General features: G+C 36.9%; 1 protein-coding gene and 1 non-coding gene across 3 annotated transcripts in view; both read right to left on the bottom strand.

The window, feature by feature from the left end:
- Positions 1-1,465: 1,465 nt before the first annotated feature.
- Positions 1,466-27,121, bottom strand: part of SKAP2 (src kinase associated phosphoprotein 2) — a 166,384-nt gene continuing 140,728 nt past the window's right edge. Inside the window, exons 10-13 of one of the 2 annotated variants that reach the window (XM_015095341.4) lie at positions 25,425-25,502; positions 19,483-19,595; positions 4,263-4,364; positions 1,466-3,918 (exon numbers count right to left, since the gene is read on the bottom strand). In XM_015095341.4, the coding sequence (XP_014950827.1) occupies positions 4,272-4,364; positions 19,483-19,595; positions 25,425-25,502 (284 nt within the window). In that variant the 3' untranslated portion in view covers positions 1,466-3,918; positions 4,263-4,271. Of the gene's footprint in view, positions 3,919-4,262; positions 4,365-4,902; positions 19,596-25,424; positions 25,503-27,121 lie in introns of those variants that run through there. The other variant, XM_060415036.1, reaches the window with a different exon arrangement.
- On the bottom strand, positions 20,122-20,194 carry TRNAS-GGA (transfer RNA serine (anticodon GGA)). The gene has a single exon. It is a non-coding gene; the product is annotated as a tRNA-Ser (tRNA).

Here is a 27,121-nt window from a genome sequence, read left to right as displayed (position 1 = left end):
CACCATATACTCTGAAGTACCATGTCAGCAATAAATCATGTTTCTGATCAAGCAATGATAGAGCAGATTCTGCTAAGGAAAACAAGAAAAAGCCCCTGGAAAGTAACGTTAATGAAATGTCATTGCAGGTTACAAAATTACAAATAGTTGTGTAAATATTTATTTCATCAGAAGCAAAATGTTACATTATCAGAGGTCCTAACAAATATTCTCGAAGAATGCAACTACAAGTCAGTGGATGACAATGTTGGCGAAAGCTGAGGATGTCCAGAAAGTGTTTGTTCCCAATCCAGACACTCAACTGTTTAAGCTATGCATTTGAATGTAGGTTATGTTCGTAGAGAGATAATTTAATAATATATACCACTTATTTCTCTGAACTTCAGAATACTCAGGATTTTTCAAACTAAGCCATTTTAGCAAATGTTTTTATATTATATATCGATTACATTCCTTCAAGTTCTGAGTGAACCTATGTTTTTCTATGGTATGGTCATATTTTAATCTTCACCACCTCTTTCTTTACCATATGGACTGCTCTTCAATATTCTTGAGTCTACTGAACTCAAGAGAACAAGTGACCTCTATACAGTTTGTGTCTATAATTCTGTTCAATGACTGAAATATAAATAACTTATTTATCTGAAATGTAGAAGTACTTTGCATGATTCAAAAATTCTTACAATGCTTTACTCAGTCTCACTGATGAAGTCCAAGATTTTAAACTACATGTATGTTAGGGTAAGTTTTCTTATAGTGGCTAAACTACAAATCTGGATCTTTAATATCTAACATATATAACTCAGCTCTGGGTTCTGTTTTTAATCATGACCCTGGCTGGGGGTAGGAACCAGACTCTATGAAGGAAGTAGCAATAGCTTACACTGAAGAAATCATAGGAAAAGTGGAATCATAAGAACTACCAGAGTTTCGTCTAGAAGTATTTTAGAAACAACTAAATGGAATCTCTAAGACTATATTCAATACTAATAGCAAAAAAACCTCCATATACAGAGATTTCACCTACAGATGGTTGAAAAGTGATTTTCTATGATCCCATAATACTTTATATAATTATCTGTAATTAAATTAGCACAAGATAAAAATAATCTACTTAAAATAATATAAAGTATTCAAAACAATTGCTAGGCGAAACAACATTCTTTTTCATAAAAGGAACTGTCATATATAACCAAGTGGCAAAAACAGAATGGAGTGAGCTGTGGTTAAATGTAAATCCTATAGCAATGAAGTCATTTGTATGATCCTTACTTCTTTGAATAAATTCAGATGACAGTCCTACTTCATTTCTTCATTCAGTTTGGAGGCCAGATGGCATTAGAATCATTTACTTCACCTTGTTGTGCTTAATTACTACAATCAACACACTATTTTCCAAATTAATCATAACAGAGTAATTTCATTAGTAACACAGCAGGCTGTTGAATTATTAGCATCATAACAGTTTGCAAACAATTAAACTTTATTTGAACCTTAAAAATTTGCAGAGTGGAACATTATTGTAAGATCTAATGGCAATAGAGTACAAATTCAGTACAGAGCAAATAATCAAGCAAAATGCTATGTAAAATATGACTTACAATCACCTTTGAAAAAAATTAGCTCTCTAAATGTTCATAGAAAAACAAATAAAAGCTAAGCAAACATAATGGGAACATAGCAATTAGCATATTTTCTAACAAGCAATGCTGTTTAAATTCACATTAATGATATGATGATGGTCTTGGAAAGCGTGTGATGTATTGTCAAGGGTGTAAAGAAAACTTTCTCCCTCCTATGACACAAATGATTTCACCAGATGAATATAAAGGAGTCATGAGTTGAGGGTAATGATTGTTCTTCCTGTCATCCCAATTACAATTTTTTTGCTTCTCTTCTTATCTCCCACCTATATGCAAGTAAAAAGGAACAAAGGGCAGAGGCGCTCTGGGCACAAGTAACACTTTTTTTCTGTACTGTCACTGTTCACAGAGACTATCTGGCATCAGTTGGCAAAGGACTCCCTCTCCTGGATTAACTGTAAAAGGAGGCAATAATCTTCTAAATACTTTACATTTGGAGAAAGTCTGTGCCAGAGTGGGGGAGGGGTTTCCAAGTGGGTTCCTATGCAATGAAAAGCTGCTGCCATCTACTGGCCCAGGACTAAAATCTTCACTTGGATCAGAAGCACAAAACGTAGACCTTACAAGGAAGTCTACATTTACAGTGGAACCCACAATTGCTTTCACTTTTCAATCTCTCAGGTCTTGAAAACCAATCCACTACATTCATCATCGGTTGTCTCACATTTGCCAAGACGATTTCAATCTATTCCAGTGGCTCTATATTAGAACAAGATTAACAAGTCCACAAATTAATTTGTGAAAGCTTTAACTTTTCAATGTCTAATTTAAATAAACTAGAATTTACCTACAATCTCCCAAATTAATAGATATATTTTTATATGTGAAATCAGATACTCATGTGGAGGGGATAATCACATGGGTTAGGGAGGGGATAACAGTAAAATATAAACTCTGAAATATTACTTGTAGATAATTCTTATAAATAATAGAGGTTTTTAAATATTATCAACTCATTTGCATGTTCAGAATCTTTATTTTCAAAGCAAAGATCTGAAAAGTTCCATGAAAGTAGTATCTTCGAATCAATGATTCATTATTAGCAGACTATATTTACTCCAAATAATTATCTAATCAGTAGTATATTTTGATATATATACATCATACTGGTATCTTGTGGACACTTAAAACACCTTGGTTTTCAACCATACATAAAAAAGTAAGAATATAACTCCACAAACCTTGCTCTGGAGTACAACGTACACCTCCTGTGTCAGACTGACATCAGCCTTCCACTCACCTGTTGGTACATGTTTCCACCCTGATTTCCACACCCTTCTCTCTGAGCCTTCCTTCTCTTCTCATTGCTTTGAGAAGTTCGGAGCTGCACTTCTCAAGTCTGTAGTAGTAGTTTTGTGGTAGGACTTTACTAGCATAGTAAGGATCGGGCAGGGTAAAAGTACTCAGTTATGCCTTCTGATTTTGAGAATACATTGAGATTCTTTATGCTATTTTATTCGTGGCAGAATGAGGCCTCTCATAAATTTTTTGTTTTATTAAATCTAAAGAAAACTACAGTAGAAAATGTTGGCAAGCCCATTATATAACCAGAGTATTTATTACTGGTAAAGGGGTTTGTACAAACCATGGTTCTGGTCTGCACATGTGTTGCAGAAGGTGACAACAACTATCATTTGCAATTCTACCATTTTTCTTTCTCATGGCTATATTTAACATAAAGTAAACTTGCCAATCAGTAAAAATTCTTTCATGAAAACATGTTACTATTACTATGTGAAAAATAAATACTAAGATGAATCATCTACAAAGTTTTAACAAAGCTACATTCTTTAGATAGCAGTTACCAAAAACGTGTGAAATATATGCTATCAAATTTTCTTGAAATTATATTTTATATTCTGAAAACATTGATATCTAGTATTAAGAGAAATTACAACTCATACTAGTAGTAGCAATGACTATGTGATACATACAAAATAGTGCTGAATTCCTCACCTAAATCACATGAGTAAATAAAAACTATTGATTTATTTCTTTGCAAAATAGCAACAGGTGTAACTTTACTGTTTACTTCTAATTTACATTAATAGTCTTCATTTAATTTCACATCAGAGGAATATTATAATGAATGCATAAAACAACAAAGACAAATGATGCTCAACAAAACAAAGAAAGGTTATGAACTGCCATTCGTGCTTTTACAATGATTCTCAATCCAAAAGATTTGCAGACTAGCAGAGGAATCTTCCTTTTTTGCAAGCAGAAAGAGAAAGCTGCATTTTTTCTCTTCAGACAAAATGTTGATTTTCCCTGCCTAGAAAAAAAATTACATGTTTAGCCAAGGAAAGAAAATGAATGTTTACTCAATATTTTGTCAATTCAGCTCCTCAGAAAGACCGTAAGAGTGGTATTTTACTAAAGAGGAGGAGGTTGTGAAAACAGCTGGTTATTAACAAAGGGACTTTCTCTAAGTAATCTATTTCCAAAGTAAATTCTATGAAGTTATTTTAAAATTTTGTAAAACAAGATAATGATTTGGGAGTATAATCTTTGTGTTATCAGAAAACTACAAAGACTTTTAAAAAAGCAAAGACTCATAACGCAGAGACCAAGAGAACATATGAGCTATTACAGAATATTGGATTAAAATGTACTTACCCAGGACTCTCAAATATCATACATCTCCATTATGTAGGCTTTCGGCACCAAGCCAATGGCTCCCTTCATTTCTCCTACCCACCAGCCATATCTATTGTATTCCTAATTGAAAACAATATGCAATATTAACCTTTAGACTGGTGTAAGTACAATGTCATTTGTATGCAACTTCTCAGAAATGTTATTTCTTTTTATAAAGTTATAAGAGCTTTAGCTGCAAATTGAAACATTTTAATCTTTTTTGTTTCCGGACACTTGAAAAATGCTGTTAGGCAAAGATTTAAATTAACATATAAGACAAAGCCTGTTTATTTCCTGGTGTAGAATAGAAATAGTCACTTAGGATAGGAACCTGGTAAATGAAACTACATAACGAAGTCAGCTCTCTGGGCCCCTTTCCCTTCTCTCTCCCCATGTCTGTCTGTCTGTCTCTCTCCCTCACACACACACACACACACACACACACACACACACACATACACACACAGCCTGGGGGACACCTTTTTATATGCAAACCACAGTGTTAGAGGCTCCAAGATCACTGCCAGGATCCTTGGGAAACTGGCTTTGCCTTCAAGAAGCTTATCATCTGGCAAGGACAGCCTTTTTTTTTTTTTTCCTTTCACAATAAATGACTTAATTTCTAGTTAGACTCATACGACCAAAAATGATTGAGAATGTAGAGGTACGCTCTTTCTCAGGAAAATGTAATACATCAGTGTAGCCATTTTAAACAGATAAATTAGAGAATTAGGAAACATTAATAAGATATCCCCAAACCGGCTTTCCAACAGAATTCACAAAAGGGCTCCTTTTCAGAAGCTTCCTAAAGGCATTTCTTGCTCCTCTGATTGATCACAAACTGCATTAGGTAAAGGATGAGCAGAAGGAATTTAAAGGTGGCATTAGATTCACCCTTATGGGGAGGATCAATAGGAAATAAAAGTATCTCAAGTTATAATGGCAAAATATTACTCCAGCCGTAAAAAAGAGTGACTGATGAGCCACTTTTGTGTTTATTTTGCTTGTGAGCTGAACCTGGGCCTCGTTTTCTTACCTTTGCTCCACTGAAGACACACCACTGGCTCCAGGCATTGTGAAAACTGTACCTAATGTTCATTTGTCTGCCAGATTGACTAATGTATTTTTATCTCAAATTTATTTATGTTTAGTGAGATACAAACAAAGTAAAATGAATTACAAGTTTCAAGAATAATATCTTCCAAAAGCAATACTCTGAAAAAGCACCATAGGACCCAAATTTAATTTTTCATAGAAGATAAATTTTTAAAATCAATCCCCAAAGTAATTCAATAGGCTATGAGTTCCAACATCTGAGTCATAGATAAATGTGCATATGCATATCAAGTCATATGTGGGGAGGGAATGTTAATACCCAGGATAGACTTAATGTTTGTATTGATGACTAACTATTGTATTGATGACTAACTATGCTATTGACCATCAGAAAGGAAAATCATACAATTCTTCCATACAAATGCAGAAATTCCTAGGTGTGTACTGATATGTAGTCTATCAATAAAGAGTTTACAGGATTAAAATCCATAAATACTTTTAAAACAATGGGGTGTATCAGAATTAGGTTTTTTCTGTAACAATAAGATGGAAGGAAAAGGCTGGAGAGAGGGAGGGAAGACCTGATTCTAATGAGGGCACAGTTCTGGTTTCTGAAACAGTAGACTCAAGATTTTAAGTTCAAAAGTTTCATGATAGTATGAACTTAGTTGACAAAATTCGCTAAACAATGAAAATAGTTTGAAGCCCAGAACTCAATGATGATGACTATAATCTGTGCAGAATATATTTATCAGAAGAAAATACCAGCTTACTGAAAGCTATGATTAGCAACCATTATAGCAACCATTATATCCTAATAGGTACCTAATAAAACTGCCCTTTTCAATTTTTAAGGCAATGAATACAATTAGAGCCTAACGCTTAACAAAACAAATGTATTTCACCTTGCAGAGGCCCAAGGCCCACAGTGTAAGATTTCAAAATGAATACTTAACAGAGTAAGCCTAAGTGTGAAAGCTCTTATCCAATGCCCATCTAAGTTTTTTCCAACTGATTACTGGAAAGTGTAAAGGAACTAGGCCCCCAAAGGGTAGAAACAGAAATAGAATACATTCAGTGAGACGGTATAGTATGACTCAATCCTGCCTTCAGAGAATAACCTGCAATCTGGATTTCAATGTTTAGATTCAAGTTATAAACCAGAAAATTCATATTACTTTATAATATTCTGCTTTGAATTATAATCTGTACTCTCAATTAAGTATGTATTATTGTTCTCAAAAAGCTCACTCACATTCAAATGTAAGAAACTGACTTCCAACAAATCACTTCAACAAAGGACTTCACACATGAGAGAATTTTACATGACAGTAACTGAGAAGATTCATTAAATAGAGTATACTAGTAAACATCAGAGGAGTTTATTCAGCTGTAAACACATCCCTTAAAAGTCACATTCTAGGAAAAATATAAGTTTTAGGCTAAAATAATCCTAAATGCTTCACTTAATTAATTTAAAATAACTGAAAAGCCTATGAAATACACACCCTATAGAAGTACTCTAAAATATCACAGGTTTAAATCAGAAGAGAGTAAAAATAAAAAACCAGAATGTTTATTACTCTACATTTGTAAAGAATTCCATATAGTACTCCTGTGTGGAATTAAGAGGTAAGATAAAATATAGTGAGGTAAAAATCTAGTAGGCAAATTTATGGATTTACACTGCAGCCATTAGAGTATGTCGGTGAGACTGCAAACACAGAAGCTTTTACTTTTATCATTACTATCCTCTGTATGAGCCTCCTGAGCAACATGAATCCCAATTAAACCATTTGCAGCCTATAAATTGGAATGAAAATGCTTCTTGGAGTATGGTATCCTAAACTTCAGGCTGCAGATTCAAGAGCACACACGATTTCCTTGGCAGGAAGAAAATATGCCTTCCTCTGCCTTCCCTGTTTGCTGCCCCCAAACAAATGTGATTATGAATGATATATTACTTACAGTGGAAAATAATACAATACATACAATGTTGTCTCGATGTCCACATACTAACTGAAGTACTGGTTTAAAAGTCACAGGTGGGTCATGGGAAAAAAAAAAAAAACAGCCCTCAAACCTCATCTTGTTAATAAACAAAAAATAAAGAGACAAAAATCATACCAGGCTGCCATCTAAATCTCTGAAAGGTTAGGGAGCACCATGTCATCTTGATGGCACGCGAACGAGAGCTCAGGTACAAGAAGGTCTGCCATCTGGTATCCTTCACCCTCTGCGGCTCTTAACATCAACTGAAATGCTAACATAGGCAAGTGACTGTACTTCAGGAGGACTGATAAAATAATGAAGAGTCCTTTAATCTACAGGAAACCATTCTAGTCAATTTATAAGAAATATTGCATCCCTTTGTAGGACGTGTAATTATTTTCTATTAATCATGTGCTATAAAGCTACATTATGCGGTTATTCTGTTATCACTAGAAAGAGGCCTGCAGTCAGCTTCTGACAATGTTAGGTAATTACTAACACAAAGCTTCTTTCTCCTCGCACAGTAATGCTATCAAGATCCAGAGGTGTAGTGATGCTTAGTGTATAAAAATAGTACTCAAAAGAAATTCAATATCTGTAAAATGGATGGCTTCAAGGCAAAAATGTAATGTGGCAGTCACAGAAGCAAAAGCACCAAATTTGCCCAATAATTCGAGACAATAATGAGAAAGCAACACTGAACAGTTGTGATCCAATGCCTCCATTTTCAGTTTTTCCATCATTAAAAGAGTTTTTATTTTGTAGTTAAAATTTTATGCCTCAAATAATCATTATTAAGCAATAAATTAAGGTGATTATGTGAAAAGGTAGGAAAAAAAGAACTAGTTTTGATTAAAAAAAAAAAAGAGAGACTTTATCCAACACAATAGCAAAGGTATGTCTGTGTTTAATCATTAACTACATCTTCTCTCTCTGCTGGTGTTTTATTTTACACTTAAATAAGAACCCCCCTCGCCCCAATAAGACCCCAGCATTTCCTTAAATCCTTTTCAGCACCATGATTCTCATTTCTCAAGCATGCTAATCCACTTTCTACAAACCATATGGTAAAAGAATGCTGCCTTAACAGAAACTTGGAACATTAATAAGATTTTGTGATGTACCACCCCTTTCAGAAAGGAGTTACCAATCTGTCTGAAAGCAACAGGTGTTAGAAAGGTTAAAAGACTATATTCCTTTCTCCAAACATATATCTGTGCTTAAAAGCATACCAGTCTTATGCAGAAATAAAGGTAATTTTACTCACAAAATATAAACTACACTGAGTTTCAGAATGAGTGGACTTTACCATTGTTGTTCCAACTATTCACTGTGACTTTCGATTTTTCAAATTGTGGTATCATGAAAACTAGAAAACTATTTAAAATATGGAAATATTTTTCTTCAAGGCTACCTCTGCAATCTCTTCCTTTTTACTGTTTCCGATTAGAAACTTTATAAGAATCATTTCTTGTACATCCATCATTTCAAAAGTTCTTTTAAAATGCACAACAGGCACTTGACAAGCTTGACATTTTACTATTATTATCTACACATTAATTGCTTGACTCTTAGTCTCCTAACCTCATTCCTTAAATGAGGAAATGGACACTAACAATCTCTAAGCTCCTCCATTATGTTTGAAAATCACCATTTATGAACCTGCTTTAACACCCTAAGTCTCTTAGCAACTTATGGAAACCAACCTCATTACTTTATAATTTACTATGCAGCTGTGAGCCTGAGTTACTCTGATTCAAGGAATTCCTATTTTTCTCTCCAGGCACTGTAAATCCATTTTTAAAGCAAGAGAGACAGAAGACAAGCAAGAAAGGTGATAGTAAGGACTTAATTTCTGTGATCAATTTTAGTTTATGTTCCAGAGTCAAGACACATTTAATTCAAATTTCTACCCAGTCAACATTTACAATACGATAAAGTAAAAACTGACATGCAGACTGATGATTTGTAGATATTTTAGGCAAAGAAAAGGCAAATCACACTCAGCAGCAGGTGGCCTTGGCACTCAGTGTATACACCAACAATACACGACTCTGTTAACTGTTCTAGATCAGACCTTCATCACCTTACCCTGGATTACTGTGTTGTCAACTCTGCTTCTCTGTTCTTCCTAGAAATTGCTTTTGTCAGCTTACTTGGCTGCTCAAGAATGTATACTAACCACTGCCCCGTCCAATGCATTAACTACAAACCCCTCAGCTTGCTTTCTTCCTACCCTGTGGGATGAAAGGGTGTGGATGTGGATGCAGCCACATCCTCCTCTCATCGCTCTGGTCCTGAAGCCTAACCTTCCACGCTGTACTCAGTCCCGCCTCTGGATGTGTTGCTCCCTTCCCAGGCGACGTCTCCCCTCCCTCATCCAAAATCTATCTAGTGACTAAAGCCTGACTCAGGTTATCCAGATTTCATCAATTTTTCTTTGAATTATCTAATCCATACTTATATCCCCCATTTCAAGCTGAGTATTTATTCCTCAGTGGAGTTTATGTACTTTAGCTTTGTCCCTCCAACTAAAACGTACAAACTCACTGAGATCATGGCAATGTTTTACACTTGGTCTGTGTGCCCTACACTCCAGGATGTGTAAATGATGTTCAATAAATATTTACTGCATGATGAAACATGCTTTCTCTTCATTTTGGATGACACACCAGTTGACTGTCCTACATGTTTTCTTAAGATGTGTCATTTCCAATAGGAGTATCATTTCTTTGTGTACATGGGACATACTTGAAGAATTTTAGTGATGATGAAATTAAAAGACACTTGCTCCTTGGAAGGGAAGTTATGACCAATCTAGACAGCATATTAAAAAGCAGAGATATTACTTTGCCAACAAAGGTCCATCTAATCAAGGCTGTGGTTTTTCCAGTGGTCATGTATGGATGTGAGAGTTGGGCTGTGAAGAAAGCTGAGTGCTGAAGAATTGATGGTTTTGAACTGTGGTGTTGAAGACTCTTGAGAGTCCCTTGTACTGCAAGGAGATCCAACCAGTCCATCCTAAAGCAGACCAGTGCTGGATGTTCACTGGAAGGACTGATGCTGAGGCTGAGACTCCAATACTTTGGCCACCTCATATGAAGAGCTGACTCATTGGAAAAGACCCTGATGCTGGGAGAGATTGGGGGCAGGAGGAGAAGGGGACGACAGAGGATGAGACGGCTGGATGGCGTCACCAACTCGATGCAGATGAGTTTGGGTGAACTCCAGGAGTTGGTGATGGACAGGGAGGCCTGGTGTGCTGGTTGGTATTCATGGGGTCGCAAAGAGTTGGACAAGACTGAGTGACTGAACTGAACTGAAACAAATATTTGTTCTGAAGTATGTTTAGCTTCATAGTATGAAGTTTGTTGTTTCTACTTATGGCTGGCTGTTGCCTATCACATTTTCCAATGTGCTGTATAGGATATCTTGTTTAAAGAGCCTAAACTTCACTTGCAGAAAGAAAGATACCTATTTCCCTGCAGAACTGGGACCACAGTTTGAAGAAATAGCTTCAGTTGAATTTACTATAAGTACTGACAGAAGCCTAAAAGGCAGAAGCAGTGTGGCACAGCTGAGGGAAAGTCTGCTGTCTTTTCTGTTTCTTTTTCTTGTGATTATTTTTTCAGAAGATCCAGTCTCCAGCTTGTTACTAACCAGGTATGTGACCCTAGGCAATCTCCAAGTTCTTTAAGGGAAGAATTTTTTCACATATATATCACTTTTGAGACTCCATAATAATTCAGTTAGATACTTAACATAAATTACTGTCTCTTTATTATACACTTGGACCCTCACAGAACTTTTTTTTTTTTGGTTGCTAAGTCATGTCCGACTCTTTTGCAACCTCATCAACTGTAGCTCCCCAGGCTCCTCTGTCCATGGGATTTCCCAGGCAACAATACTGAAATGGGTTGCTGTTTCCTTCTCCAAGGGATCTCACCAACCTAGGGACCGAACTCATATCTCCTACACTGGCACACGGATTCTTTATCACTGAGTCACCTGGGAAGCCCTTCACAGAATTACCTCTATGGAATCTCTTGTTATATTATATTTACTATAAATTTTTTTGGTTGAGGGTAATATCTGACACTGTCATTCTTATTACATAAAGTTGTTGTAGTCAGATAATCAGTGAAGATTCTAGAAATTCAGCTGATATTTTTAAGTAGCCAGTGCTGGGAAAAGCCAAGCATCCTCCTTTACGATTAACATTAGCTCCTTGTCTTTCCCCTTTCCAGTCTGACTGCCAAGAAGCTCAGGAAGTTCAAGTGCAGAAACTCCATTGTCTTTTAAGACTTCCACAGAGGCAGTCTTTTTTCCATTCGTCTTTTATTTATTTTCCTCCAATTATGTGGAGCCTCAAGATCTACAAAGTTAGCACTAAGGTTCCCCTATTTCTATGATTCTAAATTCTTTCAAGAAGTTCAGGATTATTTCCTATTTTAGCTGTATTTTCATAAACATATAATAAACATCTATCTGTCATGATGTTAGATATTAGGACTCAAAAATACTTAAGACACAGTATCAACCTCAATGAGTTGGGAGAAGGAAATGAATAATCCCGGTCATGGCCCACTTACTTCAGTTCAGTTCAGTTCAGTTGCTCAGTTGTGTCCGACTCTTTGCGACTCCATGAACCGCAGCACGCCAGGCCTCCCTGTCCATCACCATCTCCCAGAGTTCACTCAAACTCATGTCCATCAAGTCGGTGATGCCATCCAGCCATCTCATCCTCTGTCGTCCCCTTTTCCTTCTGCCCCCAATCCCTCCCAGCATCAGAGTCTTTTCCAATGAGTCAACTCTTCGAATGAGGTGGCCCCTGTGAGGCCACCTACTTACTTAGGTGGAGCAAAATGGAAAAAGAGAAGCCTTCAGCGTCAGATCTGCATTGATTCCAGGAGAAGGTACTCCCTAGCTGGTATCCTCGGGTGATCTACATAATAAGCTTACTGAGCATCAGTTTTCTCATGTACAAAATTATAATACGTTACCCTTCACAAGGTTATCATAGGAATCAGAGAAGTGAAAACATGTTGAGTGCCTAAAACAGGGTACTGGAGGTATGCAGTAAGTATTTTTTTATCCCCTCCCTCTGCCTTCCCACTAACTGGTAAAGCAAAATACCAGGACAACAAAAACCAGCATTTTGGAGCACGCTCTAAGCAACCTAGGCTTCCCTGGTGGCTCAGACGGTAAAGAAGCAATGCAGGAGACCTGGGTTCTATCCCTGGTTTGGGAAGATCCCCTCGGAGGAGGGCATGGCAATCCACTGCAGTATTCTTGCCTGGAGAACCCTCATGGACAGAGGAGACTGGTGGGCTATAGTTGATGGGGTTGCAAAGAGTCGGATACGACTAAGCACAGCACACATAAGGCAACCTGATCACTATGGGCTGTTCCAAAGGGAATCTGACCTTTAAAGGGGTCAGGTGGGAGACATCTCAAAGAGTAAGAGTGTGCCATACAGACACTGAGCGGGCTCTTGATTTTTTTGTGTGTGGAGAGCAGACGTGTATAACAAATCATGGATTTTTCCATTTTTTTTCTTTAAATTAACAACATGGTACTTTGCTTTACTGTTGTTCTGTCTTGTTCCTGAAAAGCCTTTGCTTATTCCATGCAGAATTAAACCAATACAGCCCCTCCACTGCCATCTCTGGGTACTCTGCCTCTCTGACATAGCCCTCTGGTTTCTCCTTTACCCCTCAAACCACTACTGGGGCCTGATGGCCTGCCTCCTGTAGGCACCTTCCCCTTTCATCTGTCAACATTTTCCTGGAATGAAGGATAAGAGAACATCAGGAAGTACTAGAGTATGGTTTTTGCAAGTGGGTAACAAGAGGAGCCCCAGGAGTGGAATGAGAACATCTGACATAGTGTGTTTCCATACACTGCTGATCACCAGTAGGGAGAGCTGGGCCTGCCCATGAGACAGCATGGTACCCCAGTCCACAAGATGTCCAGACGGACAGCACAGACACGAAATACCATCAGATCCAAACAACCAGCAACATGTACAAATACTTCTTCTCCTTCCCCAAAGACTGTAAGACACGATAACATTTGGGGGGCTAGCTCAGTATCACCACATATATCCTATATTGAGATGTCCGAGTTACTCTTCAACAGATAACGTTTGGGGAAGTAGCTCAGTGTCACCACGGATATCCTATACTGAGACGCCCTAGTTACTCTTCTGCAGGAGTTTGCTATTTGTGGCACACCGGGTCAGACAGTCACAAAGGAAAAAACTAAGAATGCCAAAAAGTAACTCTGCATTTCCCTCTGCCAGTAGAGCTCAGCAAGACTTTCCTTTTATTTATTTTTCTGGTGCATCTAAAGCCAAAATAGCCCTAGTAACAGAATCTTCACATTTTCACAATGCAAAGCAAATGATCAGTGACAGTTACAATTCACCAATCACTGGAAAAAGTCATAGATACAAAGGTAGGCAATGCCTGAAACTCTAAACAATACACACTAAAAAACGCCCTTTTACTGTATATTAGTGAACACTGACAACCTACATTTCCGGTTTTTGACTTAATAAAAAATGTCTCAGAAAGCTCGAGTCACACATGTCGTAAACAAGATGAAATATTCCAGGATTCTTAACTCTCTTTATTTTTCTGTTAATAGCAGACAAAGCAGCATGCCTCTTTCCTGCTGAAGCATAGCTCTTCTGTCATTAAGCCTCCAAAAATAATTTATTGCCTTAAAAGTAAGACTAGGAATGTGGTTAGCAATTTACTGGTGAGTACAGATTGAAAGATAAACTAAATAGCAATGTAAATCCAGAACAGCAAGTATAATAACATAACCCAAGAGGTATGCAGGGCTATGGAATATGCCTACAGCTATGTAACCTGGATCCTGCTATCAAAATTATAAAACTTTATATATAAATACAGTTTTAGGATAAAACTATTAATTATGATATTATGTCTATTTAAGGTGATAACAAAATTGAAATGCAAACCAGTAGAAGAATTTAGCACAATTTTAAACAAACTGATTCTTAAAAATAATAAAAAAATAAAAAGATTTTCAACCTCTAATATTATTTTCCCCATCTAATAAATCTGAAACTAGGCTTTGTGTTTCAGAATAACTTCACTAACAAGGCAGTTATCACTGTTTTTCATTCACTAAGCTGTGTCCTACTCTTTGCGACCCCATGGACTATAGCACACACCAGGCTCCTTGTCCTCCACTGTCTCTCAGAGTTTGCTCAAGTTCATGTCCATTGAGTTGGTCATGCTACCTAACCATCTCATAAAAATTACATATTTCACTTTCATTCATCCCTATAAATATCTTTCACTTTAGGGAGGAGGGAAAAAGATTTCAAAATCTCCATTGAACTACTGAAGTATATAAAATGCTTTAACACATTAAAAAAAAAAACCAGCAGAATTCTTACAATGAAAAGAATTGTAAGCAATAAGTTACAGTCTTGTGTTTTTAGGCAAGCAGTATTTGAATTTATTATTAGTGAGGTTCAAAGGTTAAAACTAAGAAAATGCCAGACACTTTGAAGGAGGGCTGGCTCAGCCAGGGGTCATGTGACAGCTACTAATTGGAAAATGTTAAAAAGGAAAGGGGGAAGGGCAGAGTATCTGCCTTCTCTTCCTTCTTTATTGTAACATTTGATTTTCACCAGAAGAAAAAAAGAAAGAAAGCTAAGATTTGTGTAACTCTCAAAAGAGGCTTGAAATAAATAAATCACCCACAGCAGATATCCCATCGAGGCTTCCTTGCAGTAACAGGAAAAAAAAAAAAAAACCTGAAAAGGCTGAATTTTAAAATCAAACTATATTAGAGAATTTTAATAAAGCAAGCCTGATTGTCAAACTAGCTTAATTGTTTTGTCATTATATTTAAAAAATTAAAATACTCTTTATTATAGTACGTGCCATTTTATTTCGTGATTTGCCTATTTATATTGAAAAGAATGAATCTTTTCTTGTGTGCCTTTTTAAAAAGACTGTTTTCAGAACTGACAATCTTCCAGGAGGTAAGTCAAATCAATGATAATTATATACTGCAAACTATAGATCAGTTAATTACAGAAAGCAACTTGTATTTCTTTGAAATCTTTTAAATGATATTTTTTATTAGGCAAGTCATGGAACTAATTTTTTTAACTAAGTACACATTTTTTATGGCTCTATAAATATTGTTAGACTCCTTAAAATGCATTCCTTAAGTATACAATTTTTACATTTAATTCAGAATGATGAAAAGAATTTTCATGATTAATGCTTACACTTTATTGACATGAGATAGGAAAGTAATAACCCATAGCTAGATTTAAAGTTGGATTTATGACATCATTTTGCTTGTGCACATTAGCTGCAATTACCTGCACCACTCATTCTGAGCCACTAGATGGTGTAAAAAATAAATTTAAATAGTAAAATTTCATTTCACCACCACGAAATCTAAATATAACTCTGAGAAAGATTAAACATCTTCTAGGAATATATTAATGCTAGTGATTTGTATTATCTACTGTACTTTAAAAAAAACTATTAATACATAGCATCTGCTCCACCTTGATCGAGAAACAAGTCCTTTTGAGCAATACTTTCTCTCTACTAAGGACCTTGAGATCTGAATTTATAATGATACTCAGCACTCAAACTGCTGTCATCATTCACATATTAAATAAATTTATGATATTAAATTATGGTCTACGTTTGCCAAAATTTTGATAAAAATTGGAAGACAAAGCAAATATAAAATTAGAGAATCACCAGAGGTTCCTATCTGAACTCACCCAAAGCCAAATGGGGAAGTAAAACTCTTCACAAATATATCCTGAACCTCAAAGCAACCTGACAACAAATAGCTAAGATGCTCATTAATAGCCCTGAATGTGTTCAAATTCCACTGAGAGAAAACTAAGTGTCCTTTCTTTCACCCTCACTAAGACCAACCTGGTTGATTCTACTAGGTCCACAGCTGGGTAAATACGGGTATTTACTCATCCAGCCAATGGTGACAATGTGCTAGCTAACAAAGTCTTGTCTCTTCTTTCAAAAAACAAAATGAGTTCCAGAAAAATTGCCCACCTCCAGAAGGCATCTCAGGAAATGCTGACAATGGAACTTTAAACTGTGTGAAAGGTTGATAAAGGAAGTATTTTTGGTCAGCCTAAATAACAGCATTTAGAAATTTTAGATGGGAGAATATTCTCCCTATGCATGAGTCTGAGCAAACTCCAGGAGATAGTGAAGGACAGGGAAGCCTGGAGTGCTGCAGTCCATGGGGTCACATAGAGCTGGACACAACTGACGACTGAACAACAACAACATTCTTACGAGCGGGACTGTAACCACTTAACTTAGCTTTACGACGTGCACGCGTGTGTGTGCTAAGTCGCTTCAGTCGTGTCCAACTCTGTGCGACCCTATGGACTGTAGCCCACCAGGCTCCTCCATCCACAGGATTCTCCAGGCAAGAACACTGGAGTGGGTTGCTGTGTCCTCCTCCAGGGGAGTCTTCCCAACCTAGGGGTGGAAACTGCGTCTCTTATGTCTCCTGCATTGGCAGGCAGGCTCATCACCACTAACACTACCTAAAATTACCATCTCCACAGAACAGGTTTGGGAGAAAAGGAATGACTTCCCCCCAAATCCTACATATATGATACACACCCATAACTGTACTTTCAATTTCACATTCACAGAAAATTATTTTCTGAGGCAATGGCAGAAATAAGAGAAGCCTATGGGGGCGCTGCTTGCTTCACAGCTTGTCCCAGGGGCTGGTACTCAGAGGCTTTCAGCAACAAAGACAATTTGGTTCATAAAGAAAACTTCAAGAACAAACCCACATGGGCTTTGTAAGTTTCATATCTTACCACACAAATATAATGGCTGCATGCCATTTATCCCTATAGTCTGAAATTCCAAGTGGAAGCTAATCAACCTTTTAATTTTATATGCAATTTTACACACAATTGAATTTTATGCAGCTAAACTGGTGAAAGAAACTGTGAGCTAAGTAAATTTGAGGAATGATTCTAAGAAAGTTTCTTGTCAAGAACTGAAACTAATCAGTTTGCTTTCTATATTAAGTAACTGACTCAAAAAGCTGTGATTTTAACACAGGACTATTGAATGCTCTGTAGTAGGCTTAATCCAACGGTTGTGACATGACTGTTTATAGCTTCCAAGAACTGAAAGCATCCTTCTAAAAAAACAAGAAACTTACACACTAGTGAGCAGAGGACTGTGAGAAATAAGAACAGGTCTTACTTGAGCACCTGAGCTAGCAATGATCACAGCTGACTGTATTTACTTACTATTTTCATCCAGTATTCTGCTGCTGCTGCTACTGCTAAGCCCACCAGGCTCCCCTGTCCCTGGGATTCTCCAGGCAAGAACACTGGAGTGGGTTGCCATTTCCTTCTCCAATGCATGAAAGTGAAAAGTGAAAGTGAAGTCGCTCAGTCGTGCCAACTCTTAGCGACCCCATGGACTGCAGCCTACCAGGCTCCTCCGTCCATGGGATTTTCCAGGCAAGAGTACTGGAGTGGGTTGCCATTGCCTTCTCCATCCAGTAATCTATTAATTTTTATATCTCATTTCTTTTGAATTCCTGGTGCCTAGAATGGGCCCTTGCATATTTTAGGTACTTTATGATGGTTACAAATTAAATACAAGTAAGGAAAGAAGGGGAGTGGGGGAGAAGAGAGGGGGAAAAGGTAGGAAGATTGATAAAAGCACTAGAAAAAATGCAAGAGCAGAAATCCCTGGTCTGGGAGTCAAGATGCCTGGTTAAAGGACTGGCTCTGGCATTTTCTTGACGCAAGTTCACTTATCTGTGAAACCGAGGATAGACACAAGCCCAAAGGTCTCTCACTCAAATGTTCTATGATTCTCTGTGTATGATTTTACACACCTGTCAACTAGTGTTTAAATTCAATAAGTGATCTTATTTCCAAATTCTCTTCCGTATTTAATAAGCCATACTACCTTGCCGAAAGGTAAAAAATATTTCTCTAATAGGGACTGATGTTGAAGCTGAAACTCCAATACTTTGGCCACCTGATGCGAAGAGTTGACTCATTTGAAAAGACCCTGATGCTGGGAAAGATTGAGGGCAGGAGGAGAAGGGGACAACAGAGGATGAGATGGTTGGATGGCATCACTGATTTAATGGACATGGGTTTGGGTAAACTCCGGGAGTTGGTGATGGACAGGGAGGCCTGGCGTGCTGTGGTTCCTGGGGTGGCAAAGAGTCAGACAGAACTGAGCGACTGAACTGAACTGAATCAACAAAGAACACTAAACTTCTAAACTTAAAATTTATGTAATGTTTCTCTACCTATATTTAAATAGTTTCTATATATTGTTTGTTTCTAAAGTGGCGTCATGAAGCAGACTGAGGGAGATATTTTTAATCCCTATATTATAGCAGGCAAGGTTAAAATATGAAAACTAAAGGAACTCACAGATGTCTTTAGAAGTGTAATCAATTAAGAACCTCGACTTTTAGATAGATCTAAGGACAGAAAGATTTTGAATAATCTAGTATCTTAAGAGGCAGAAACAATGATTTTTTTAATACATGAGGATGAGTTCATAGCAATACACTTTGCTATTATGTTTACAAATACAATTATGCTAAACTTAAAAAATTACCTACACCTGTCTGAATAGAAGAGTATTACTTTTAAATTGTCGGAACACCCGATGTATTTACATAAAGATGAAAAACTTGTTCTATAAACACAGTGTTTCCAGTAGTGAATGGCAGACAAAATCAGAATAAGCACACAGAAGAATAAAAAGGAAGAGGAAAGAAAAACATAATAAATAACCTAATACCTTACAATGTTAACTTTCACATAAGTATATTGTTTCTGGAGAAGGCAGTATGTGGATGGGAGCCAAAGGCTGAAGTGATAGGTAAACACACTGTTAAGTTGAATCCTGTTATCTGATTGTGTTTAAAATTTGATTATATTTCACTTGACAAAATAATTAATTATGGTGAACTCCCAATTGTTAACAGGGATCTAGAAGAATTCCAGTTGGCATTTTTCCCCAGTGTCCTCAATCCAAATGGATAAAAATCCAGCTCTATATTCACCCTTTACAGTTGTCATACTGGTGTATCTGCTTACCTTGCTAAGAATGTAAATCACATCACCACGTTTAAATGACAGTTCATCAGAAAGAGCTCCTGTGCAGTCCCACAAACCCTGGTAAAAATTAGCATAATCGGTGCTTTTATCTCCTGGGAAAAAGAAAGAGAAAACAAGAGTTAGTTTTCCTGTAATGGGCCCTCATTTTTAAATGAACCAATAGTAATTAAAGGGCCAAAATGGTCTTAAAAAAAAAAAATCTGTCCTCATTAAAAGAACACTTCATTACATCCACACAAGAATCCTACTTCTTGCTCTCATCTAAGGACCCTTTTCAAAAAGATCTATTTTGAATTTCTTTTTTCCTCTCTCCCTCTCTTGTCTTACCTAAAACTTGCAACTGCAGTTAAGTTTCTTCAAACCAGCACCTAAGTTACTTCCCACTTATTTTCTATAACAAACCTAAGCTCACCTGCAACATGTTTTGAAGGTAAGTCGGTCTTCCTGCATAATAAGCAATATGCATGAAAGTGAAAGTTAAGTCGCTCAGTCGTGTCCGACTCTTTGCGACCCCACTCTTTGGGACCCCATGGACTAGTAGCCTACCAGGCTCCTCCCTCCATGGGATTCTCCAGGCAAGAGTACTGGAGTGGGGTGCCATTGCCTTCTCCAGGGGATCTTCCCAACCCAGGGATCGAACCCGGGTCTCCTGCATTCCAGGCAGACGCTTTAACCTCTGAGCCACCGGGGAAGCCCTATGCATGAGATATGATAAACAGGCTGTGAAATAAGCACTGGACAGAACTGGTACTGAAATTGCAGAAATAAGCACTGAGCATAAGAGTAATAATAATAAAGGAGATAAGATGTAAATATAAACAAACAGGATAACACAAAAAAAATTTTTTAAGGTTTTTAAAATGCAAAGCTAGTTAAAGGAAGAGAATAAACTGAAAGTAATCTAATAGATAATTTCATCTCTTATTTTTGAGGACTTTTGTACCCAAAGCCTCTCAAAGTTATTTCCAAAATATTTTAGCAACTTTGAAATTGCCAGTGTTGAAGGTGCATTTTTCAAGATTTCTGTCAGCCCTAGTTTAGGACATTAGACTCTGAATAAACATGCAGCATACACTGGAGTTATCAGCTCATCCTTCTCACAGCATAAGCACAATGGATGTGATGTGCTCAAACTGCCATACAGACCATTAACTGATTGATTATTTAGCGCTCTCCATTCTGTAATACCACAATAAACTGGGTAATAAATGCTTTGTCACTTATACAATGTGGGTTGCCTGAAACAGCGCAGAGTTAAATACACTGGCTGCTTTTGTTACACTGAGAACTGTTTCCTGTTTTTAATTTCATGATAATTGAGTTTTGATGAGTTAATGCAAAAAGAATGCAAGTAGTATCAATAAGATGTCCGTGTATTCACTAACCAGGCAGAACATACACGTGCTGACAGCTTCCATCACTGGAATGTCATCTCTGAATTCTGAGGGGATAACTGTGGAGATGCATGGTGGATCGGGGTTGTCATCTTAGTTTTGTTATATGGCTCTCAAATATCAGGCTGCTTGGCAATTCCAACACAGTTGGTCATATTAGCATGTCATGGAGGCATTCATCTTATTACACATAGTTTGTGATTTACACAAAGTCAGGTTTATTTAAAATATTTTTAAAAATAAATTAAGAAATTAAAAAATTCTTTTTAGTATCTGAAACTTTTTTTTAAGCTCAAAAGAATATCTGAATAATACAGAGTTTATTTAGGAAGTAAGACACTACTTTTCCATTATATTTATATTATAAATAAGGACTAGAATATACAACCAGAAAAAAAAAATTTTTTTCCCCTTGTTTTCTAAGGATTAAAAAAAGGGGAAAAAGAAAGGTGGGAGAGAAGGAAGGAGGGAGACAGAGAGACAGACACCTTATTGACTTTGCTCTTGCATGTGGGCACTCATCACTGAAGCCAGCAGGGGCATACACATGCCTGGGAATCCAACCAAGAACTAAGAATGCTCTGTGGCCACCCTTATTACATTTTTCCCCTCAAAGCATGTATTAAGGAAATTCTATGAATGGACACTAGAGGGCACTCTGGCTGGACAGATCACTTCAAACATTGTCAAAATTTTTTTAGAAAAAAATTACTTAATAATAAAGTGACTGATTTCCTTTAAAAACCACTTATTTAGACAAATAGGGATTTAGAAGTTGAAACATTCTAGTCAGATTAAATCAACTGCTAACTGGGTCAAATGTTGCGCCCTGTGCAGTCCGTCAGTGTCAGTTTAAAAGTCAAGGAATTAGAGCAAAGAGAGGATGACATCATTTCACAGGCGAGGCCCTCCCCGACAGCCACTGGCCAGGAGGTAAAAGGATCTAAATAGCTGGTTACCCCTGTGGAGGCTCCTGTGTGTTCCCCATGCTGCTCAGCCTTAGGCTCAACCCCAAAAGATTGAAGAAAGAAAACTTGGGCTAAAAACAAGAGAAGTTCTGGCTTAGCTGGAGCATCCCAGTGGGTTCTTCAGCTGTTCAGCCTGCTGCCCGCTCCTTCCTTTTTCAGATTCTCTCAGAACAGTTTTTCATTCAGTAGATTTTCAAAAGGCGGGGTCGAGGGGAGAAGGAGAAAAAAAGAGTATATGGTGATTTCTAACACATAATCCTTATCACTTTGGGGTCTTTCTTCCCCTCGATGCACTTGGTGAAACCCCCATTAACACTAATGGGAGTTACAGGAGCGCAGGAGGGGAAGAGAGACCCCCACCGTGCGCAAGATGCATTGCTCCCGAGATGTGCATCGTGGGCATTTCATTAAATCTCACTGCTGTGAAGAGGCAACAGAGCCAGCGCTCTGGCAGTCCTGGGAACAAGAGGCATTTTCTACTTTGCTTTCTGCCGTCTTGATGATGATGTTATCCAAAGACCAACCTCATTTCTGTGTCCCATATGTGAGCTCTGTTAAAGAATAGCAAGTTGTTTATGTCACATGGCTACATGTACACACAATTGACTATTCTTTCTATTTCAGCAGGCAATATTAGTTATGATGTAGAAGAATCACAACTGGGGAGAAAACCTGGCAGTGTATGTTAATTAGCCTTAGTCTCTTTAGGAAAGCAATGTCAAAATTTTTAGTATGAATTCTAGACATAAAAATTAAGAACTATCTTGCTCCTTAGAGAGCAGCAAGCTCCTCTGGTTTGCTTTTCTAATTTTTTTTTCTGTACTAGATTTTTATTCATTTCCTTGTTAGTGCATTTTTTTTCTTTTTATAATTTATTTCTTTTTAATTGGAGGGTAACTGCTTTACAACATTGTGTTGGTTTCTGCCTACTATTCTAAATTTTAAGTGTGGCTAAACATACACAAAAAACTGCACACTGATATCCTTGGAAGCATTGTGGGTTCACAAAGGTTAACACCACTTATACACTGAAAAAATAACCCATGTGAGATGTGTTTTTTACAAACAACAAAAAATGGAATGGAGTACAATGTCATAAACCACCAATAAGCTTACTTTCTGAATACAACTTAAATCTGTTTAGTTGTTTTTACTGCATATATTAATTTTTATATTCTAAATTAGTTTTCCTATTCTATCCACGTCATGATCAACATCTTCAAAATTACCAAAAATAATCATCTCCTTATGTTTTTTGTCCTGAGAGGCATATATGGTTAAAAGAAGGTAAAGAAAGAAAATAACACTCTAAACTAGCCAGCTTGTGAAAGATTTAAACAATGTACTTGCACCTGTAAGTTAAACTAGCAAAAACAGAACACTGGACAATAAAAACAGAACTGTTATGAAAGTATAAGCTAAATATTGAAGATATTTAGTTTTGCAAAAATGAAAAGATTTTAAAAACATGATGACAATAGATGAAACGCACAATGATAGATAATGAAGAATGTCTTGAGTAGTGTTAAAGGTTTAAAAACTATTTTAGAAAAATAAGCATATTATACAAAGTTCAAAAAAATCACATGGAATCTTTTTTTCATTTATATACAAATATATGCAAGCTCTATAAGCTTAAGCATGAAAGAACTTGTAAGAAATATAAGATTAATTGTTTTTGCGTACATATTTCACATTAGTCTGAATTTTTTTTTTTTTTTTACTAAAATCAGTCAATGTGAAAAATATATAACATTCTTGAGTAAGGTTAGAAGTTCACATCATGTGATGCTCAGCAAGATAGTAATACCCTTGTCAACTCACTGCCCTGCACAGCAAACAAACTTCTAGTGTTACATCTTTGACAGCCTGGGGAGAGCAAAGGTCACTGCTATGCAAAAGCATTAAAACTGTTGCTTGAAAAGAATTTCGTGTCACTAAAGATAAGAATTATTGCAGTGCTTTACAGCTATTGCATGAAAAGCTAGATCTCCTTATTGCATTCCTTTTGTTTTTCCTTCCCTCAAAGGCAAAAGTTTGGGAGAGAGTTACTTTAAAAGGATTTTTGAAAAATACAGTTGCTTTAAACCAAAACACTTATATTTATGAGAAGAATATCTGTATGTGTCCAGTTTCCACACCTACACTGAAATTTAAAAAAAGAAAATGACATGCTTTCAGCAGAAGCTTCATGATAACAAAACATATGAACTTCCACTGCTGTTGAATGTCGTCCTCAAGGTTTTGCTCAGACATGGTGTTTATAGCTGCATTTTGCAGGAACAGAGGACTCACATCTAATGACTTCGTCCTCACTTCCTTTCTGAAAAAAGCACACCCAAACCTCATGCACCAACCTGTTCCTGCTTTCCTGTCCAGGTCCGGAAGTCAGGCCTCTGTTTCCTTTCCACATGTCACAGTAGGAAGGACTCTGGAAAGCTACTTCCTGAACACACACTTCTTGTCCACCCTGCCCCTGACAGCTTGAAAGAGTGATGTATGGCCATATCAGCAAGGGGAGGCGACCCCCATCTATAGCTCTTTGCAGGACATGGGATGATATGGCAGACCTTGCCCCAGCTGACATGTGGCTATGAAGAGGTGTAAAGTCCTGATAAGAAGGCAGTCTTTCTCTTCTTTCCGTGTAAAATAATTGCTGATTTATCAAAACTAACCTCATGCCTGCACTACAGATACGGTTTATCTCCTGCTATTTGGAAATAACAACCAGCAAGAAAAGTTGCTTGCATCATGTGATTCTGTACAGAGCATATATAGCTATTTTTCCAGTCTCAGTCATAATTAGCACTTGGGGCCAGGTGCCAAGTGGAAATGGATAAGTGGAATATCCTTCCTAGCCTTCTAGGCCAGTGTCCTTTTCCCATTTTTAAGCTGCTGTCACTGGACTCTGGCATTTCTTACCCAATTCATTTGCTTTCTGTGTTAATCATATGCAATGAAGATATGCATGGCCAACATTTAAACAGGCTGCAGATCAATTAGCGGTCTTAAGTTTATCTGATTTTTATCAAAGAAGACAGAGCTGTGGGTCGATTGTCAGAGCCTGTGTCAAGTTGACCTTTTCAGAGATGTCTACATTGCTAGTCCCCTGGGCAACTTGTTGTCCCCTGTTAGTCTCTGAATGGCAGAAGTCTGTTCTGCTCAAGCACAAAGTATACACAGATGTCTATATTACATTCTTATAGGTTTGACAGCAACTGCATGTTGTATCTATAAACTGTCCTTTAGCAGTGACACTTCCTCAATGATGATAAGCTAATTTATGCAACTAAATCTCCTTTGTGCAGAAATGAAAGCTAATTGAGTCATTACAAAGTAATTCAGGAAGGAATACCTTGTATAAATTGGCTTACTTTAGAAATCCTTCTCAAGTGGTTTTCATGCATCCTAAATGGCTCTAAGCAGCTTATCAGCCATAAGAGATCCAGACCCAAGGACCCAACCGCAGGGAGCTGAGAATACATCTTTAGAGTAGGGAGAAAGTGATGAAAAGGAAAGTGAACAAGACCAAAATAAGCTTTTCCCACCAACTCATTACCTGTGGTGTGGTGAACACTGTCCTGACTCATCTTCCTTTGTCCCCCCACTTTCACCAGAGCTCCATCCTCCTCCTCTTCTGTAAATAAACAACAAATGGAACACTGAAGTCCAGTACTAACAGCACAGTACTCACCCCATCTTAAGAGCAAAACTAAAAGTTTGTAACACATAAATATTCCTTTTCAAATAATGAAACCACTCCACATCCACATTCCTTTTTCAATAATATAAAGCTGAATAAATGAACCAACAGCTATATCCAAATAGCAACCTGACCAGTTGACTTGATACAATTTAAGGTATGTACTAACATTTCACATATCTTGTTTTAAATGCTCACAGAAATTCATCTGGAACAATCTTAAATCCAGAAAAGCCCTAAAAATCTAGTAAAATGATACCCAGCATTATATGGATTGACCACATTATACTGTGGCATGAATACCACACAGAATAAAATCACTGTCCCTAAAACATCAACAGAACAGAGAAAATGTGTGATATAAAATAGTTAACCTATAAGTCATTTATTGAGTATCAGATACTTCATACTTCAGATACTTACAGAGAGATACTAGAATGATCCTCATCCTTTAAGGTAATTCCCCCCAAATTATACTCAGGACCTACTGTGTGTCATACACTATAACAGATGTTAAGATTTTATAGATAAACCATTTTAAATCCTTATTTTACAGAGAAATAAATTGAGGCTCAAAAGGGTAAAGAAACTTTCAATGTTTGTTATTCAAATTTAGATTTGTGATTCCAAAGTCCATATTCTTTATCCTGATATGTTCAAATATATACTTATATTATTTCTACACTCCCCCACCACTCTCCTTCTTCAAGTTTAGGAGGAAGAAAATGATATAAGATAAAATGAGAAGAGTTTTAAACAAAGTCAATAGACTATTTAATTCTTTAACTCACAAAGGAATATTTATTACATGCCCACTTCCTTCACTGAAAGATTTATATGAAATTTAGAAATATTTAAGGCAGGACATAGGAACAAAATGGCATGTCAAAGAAAAGGGCTGAAAAAGAATCACACTTTCCCATCCACTGTAAGACACAAAGCAGTCATATACAACAATGAGACTATTCCTTATGCTTTCTCAACCTATGACTTCTGCCCTCAACTAGAATGTTGATATCAGCTTACATTTTAGTTCTATTCTATTACATTTTATATAATAAACAGTTACTTAGACATAAGAAAAAATTGTTTTAGTCCTTTCCTCTACTTTGTTTCATGCATCCCACTATTTCCTCCTGTATTCACACTTTTATTCTTTATGTATAAGTCTTATTTTAAATCCTACTTATAAATTCCTCTTTGTTCCCAATGTTATAAAATTTTGGGTGGGATGATTTGGGAGAATGGCATTGAAACACGTATAATATCATATATGAAACGAATTGCCAGTCCAGGTTCAATGCATGATACTGGATGCTTGGGGCTGGTGCACTGGGACAACCCAGAGGGATGGTACGGGGAGGGAGGAGAGAGGGGGTTCAGGATGGGGAACACGTGTATACCTGTGGTGGATTCATGTTGATGTATGGCAAAACCAATACAATATTGTAAAGTAATTAACCTTCAATTAAAATAAATAAATTTATATTAAAAAATTTTACCAAAAAAAAAGAATCACAATTTCAAGGAAAATCAAAACTTTAAAGAAAAAT

This window comes from Ovis aries, chromosome 4 (assembly GCF_016772045.2).
Source record: "Ovis aries strain OAR_USU_Benz2616 breed Rambouillet chromosome 4, ARS-UI_Ramb_v3.0, whole genome shotgun sequence".
In the NCBI taxonomy this organism is placed as follows: domain Eukaryota; kingdom Metazoa; phylum Chordata; class Mammalia; order Artiodactyla; family Bovidae; genus Ovis; species Ovis aries.
The sequence above is the reverse complement of the archived record's forward strand: the minus strand, read 5'-3'. Positions and strand labels throughout refer to the sequence as shown.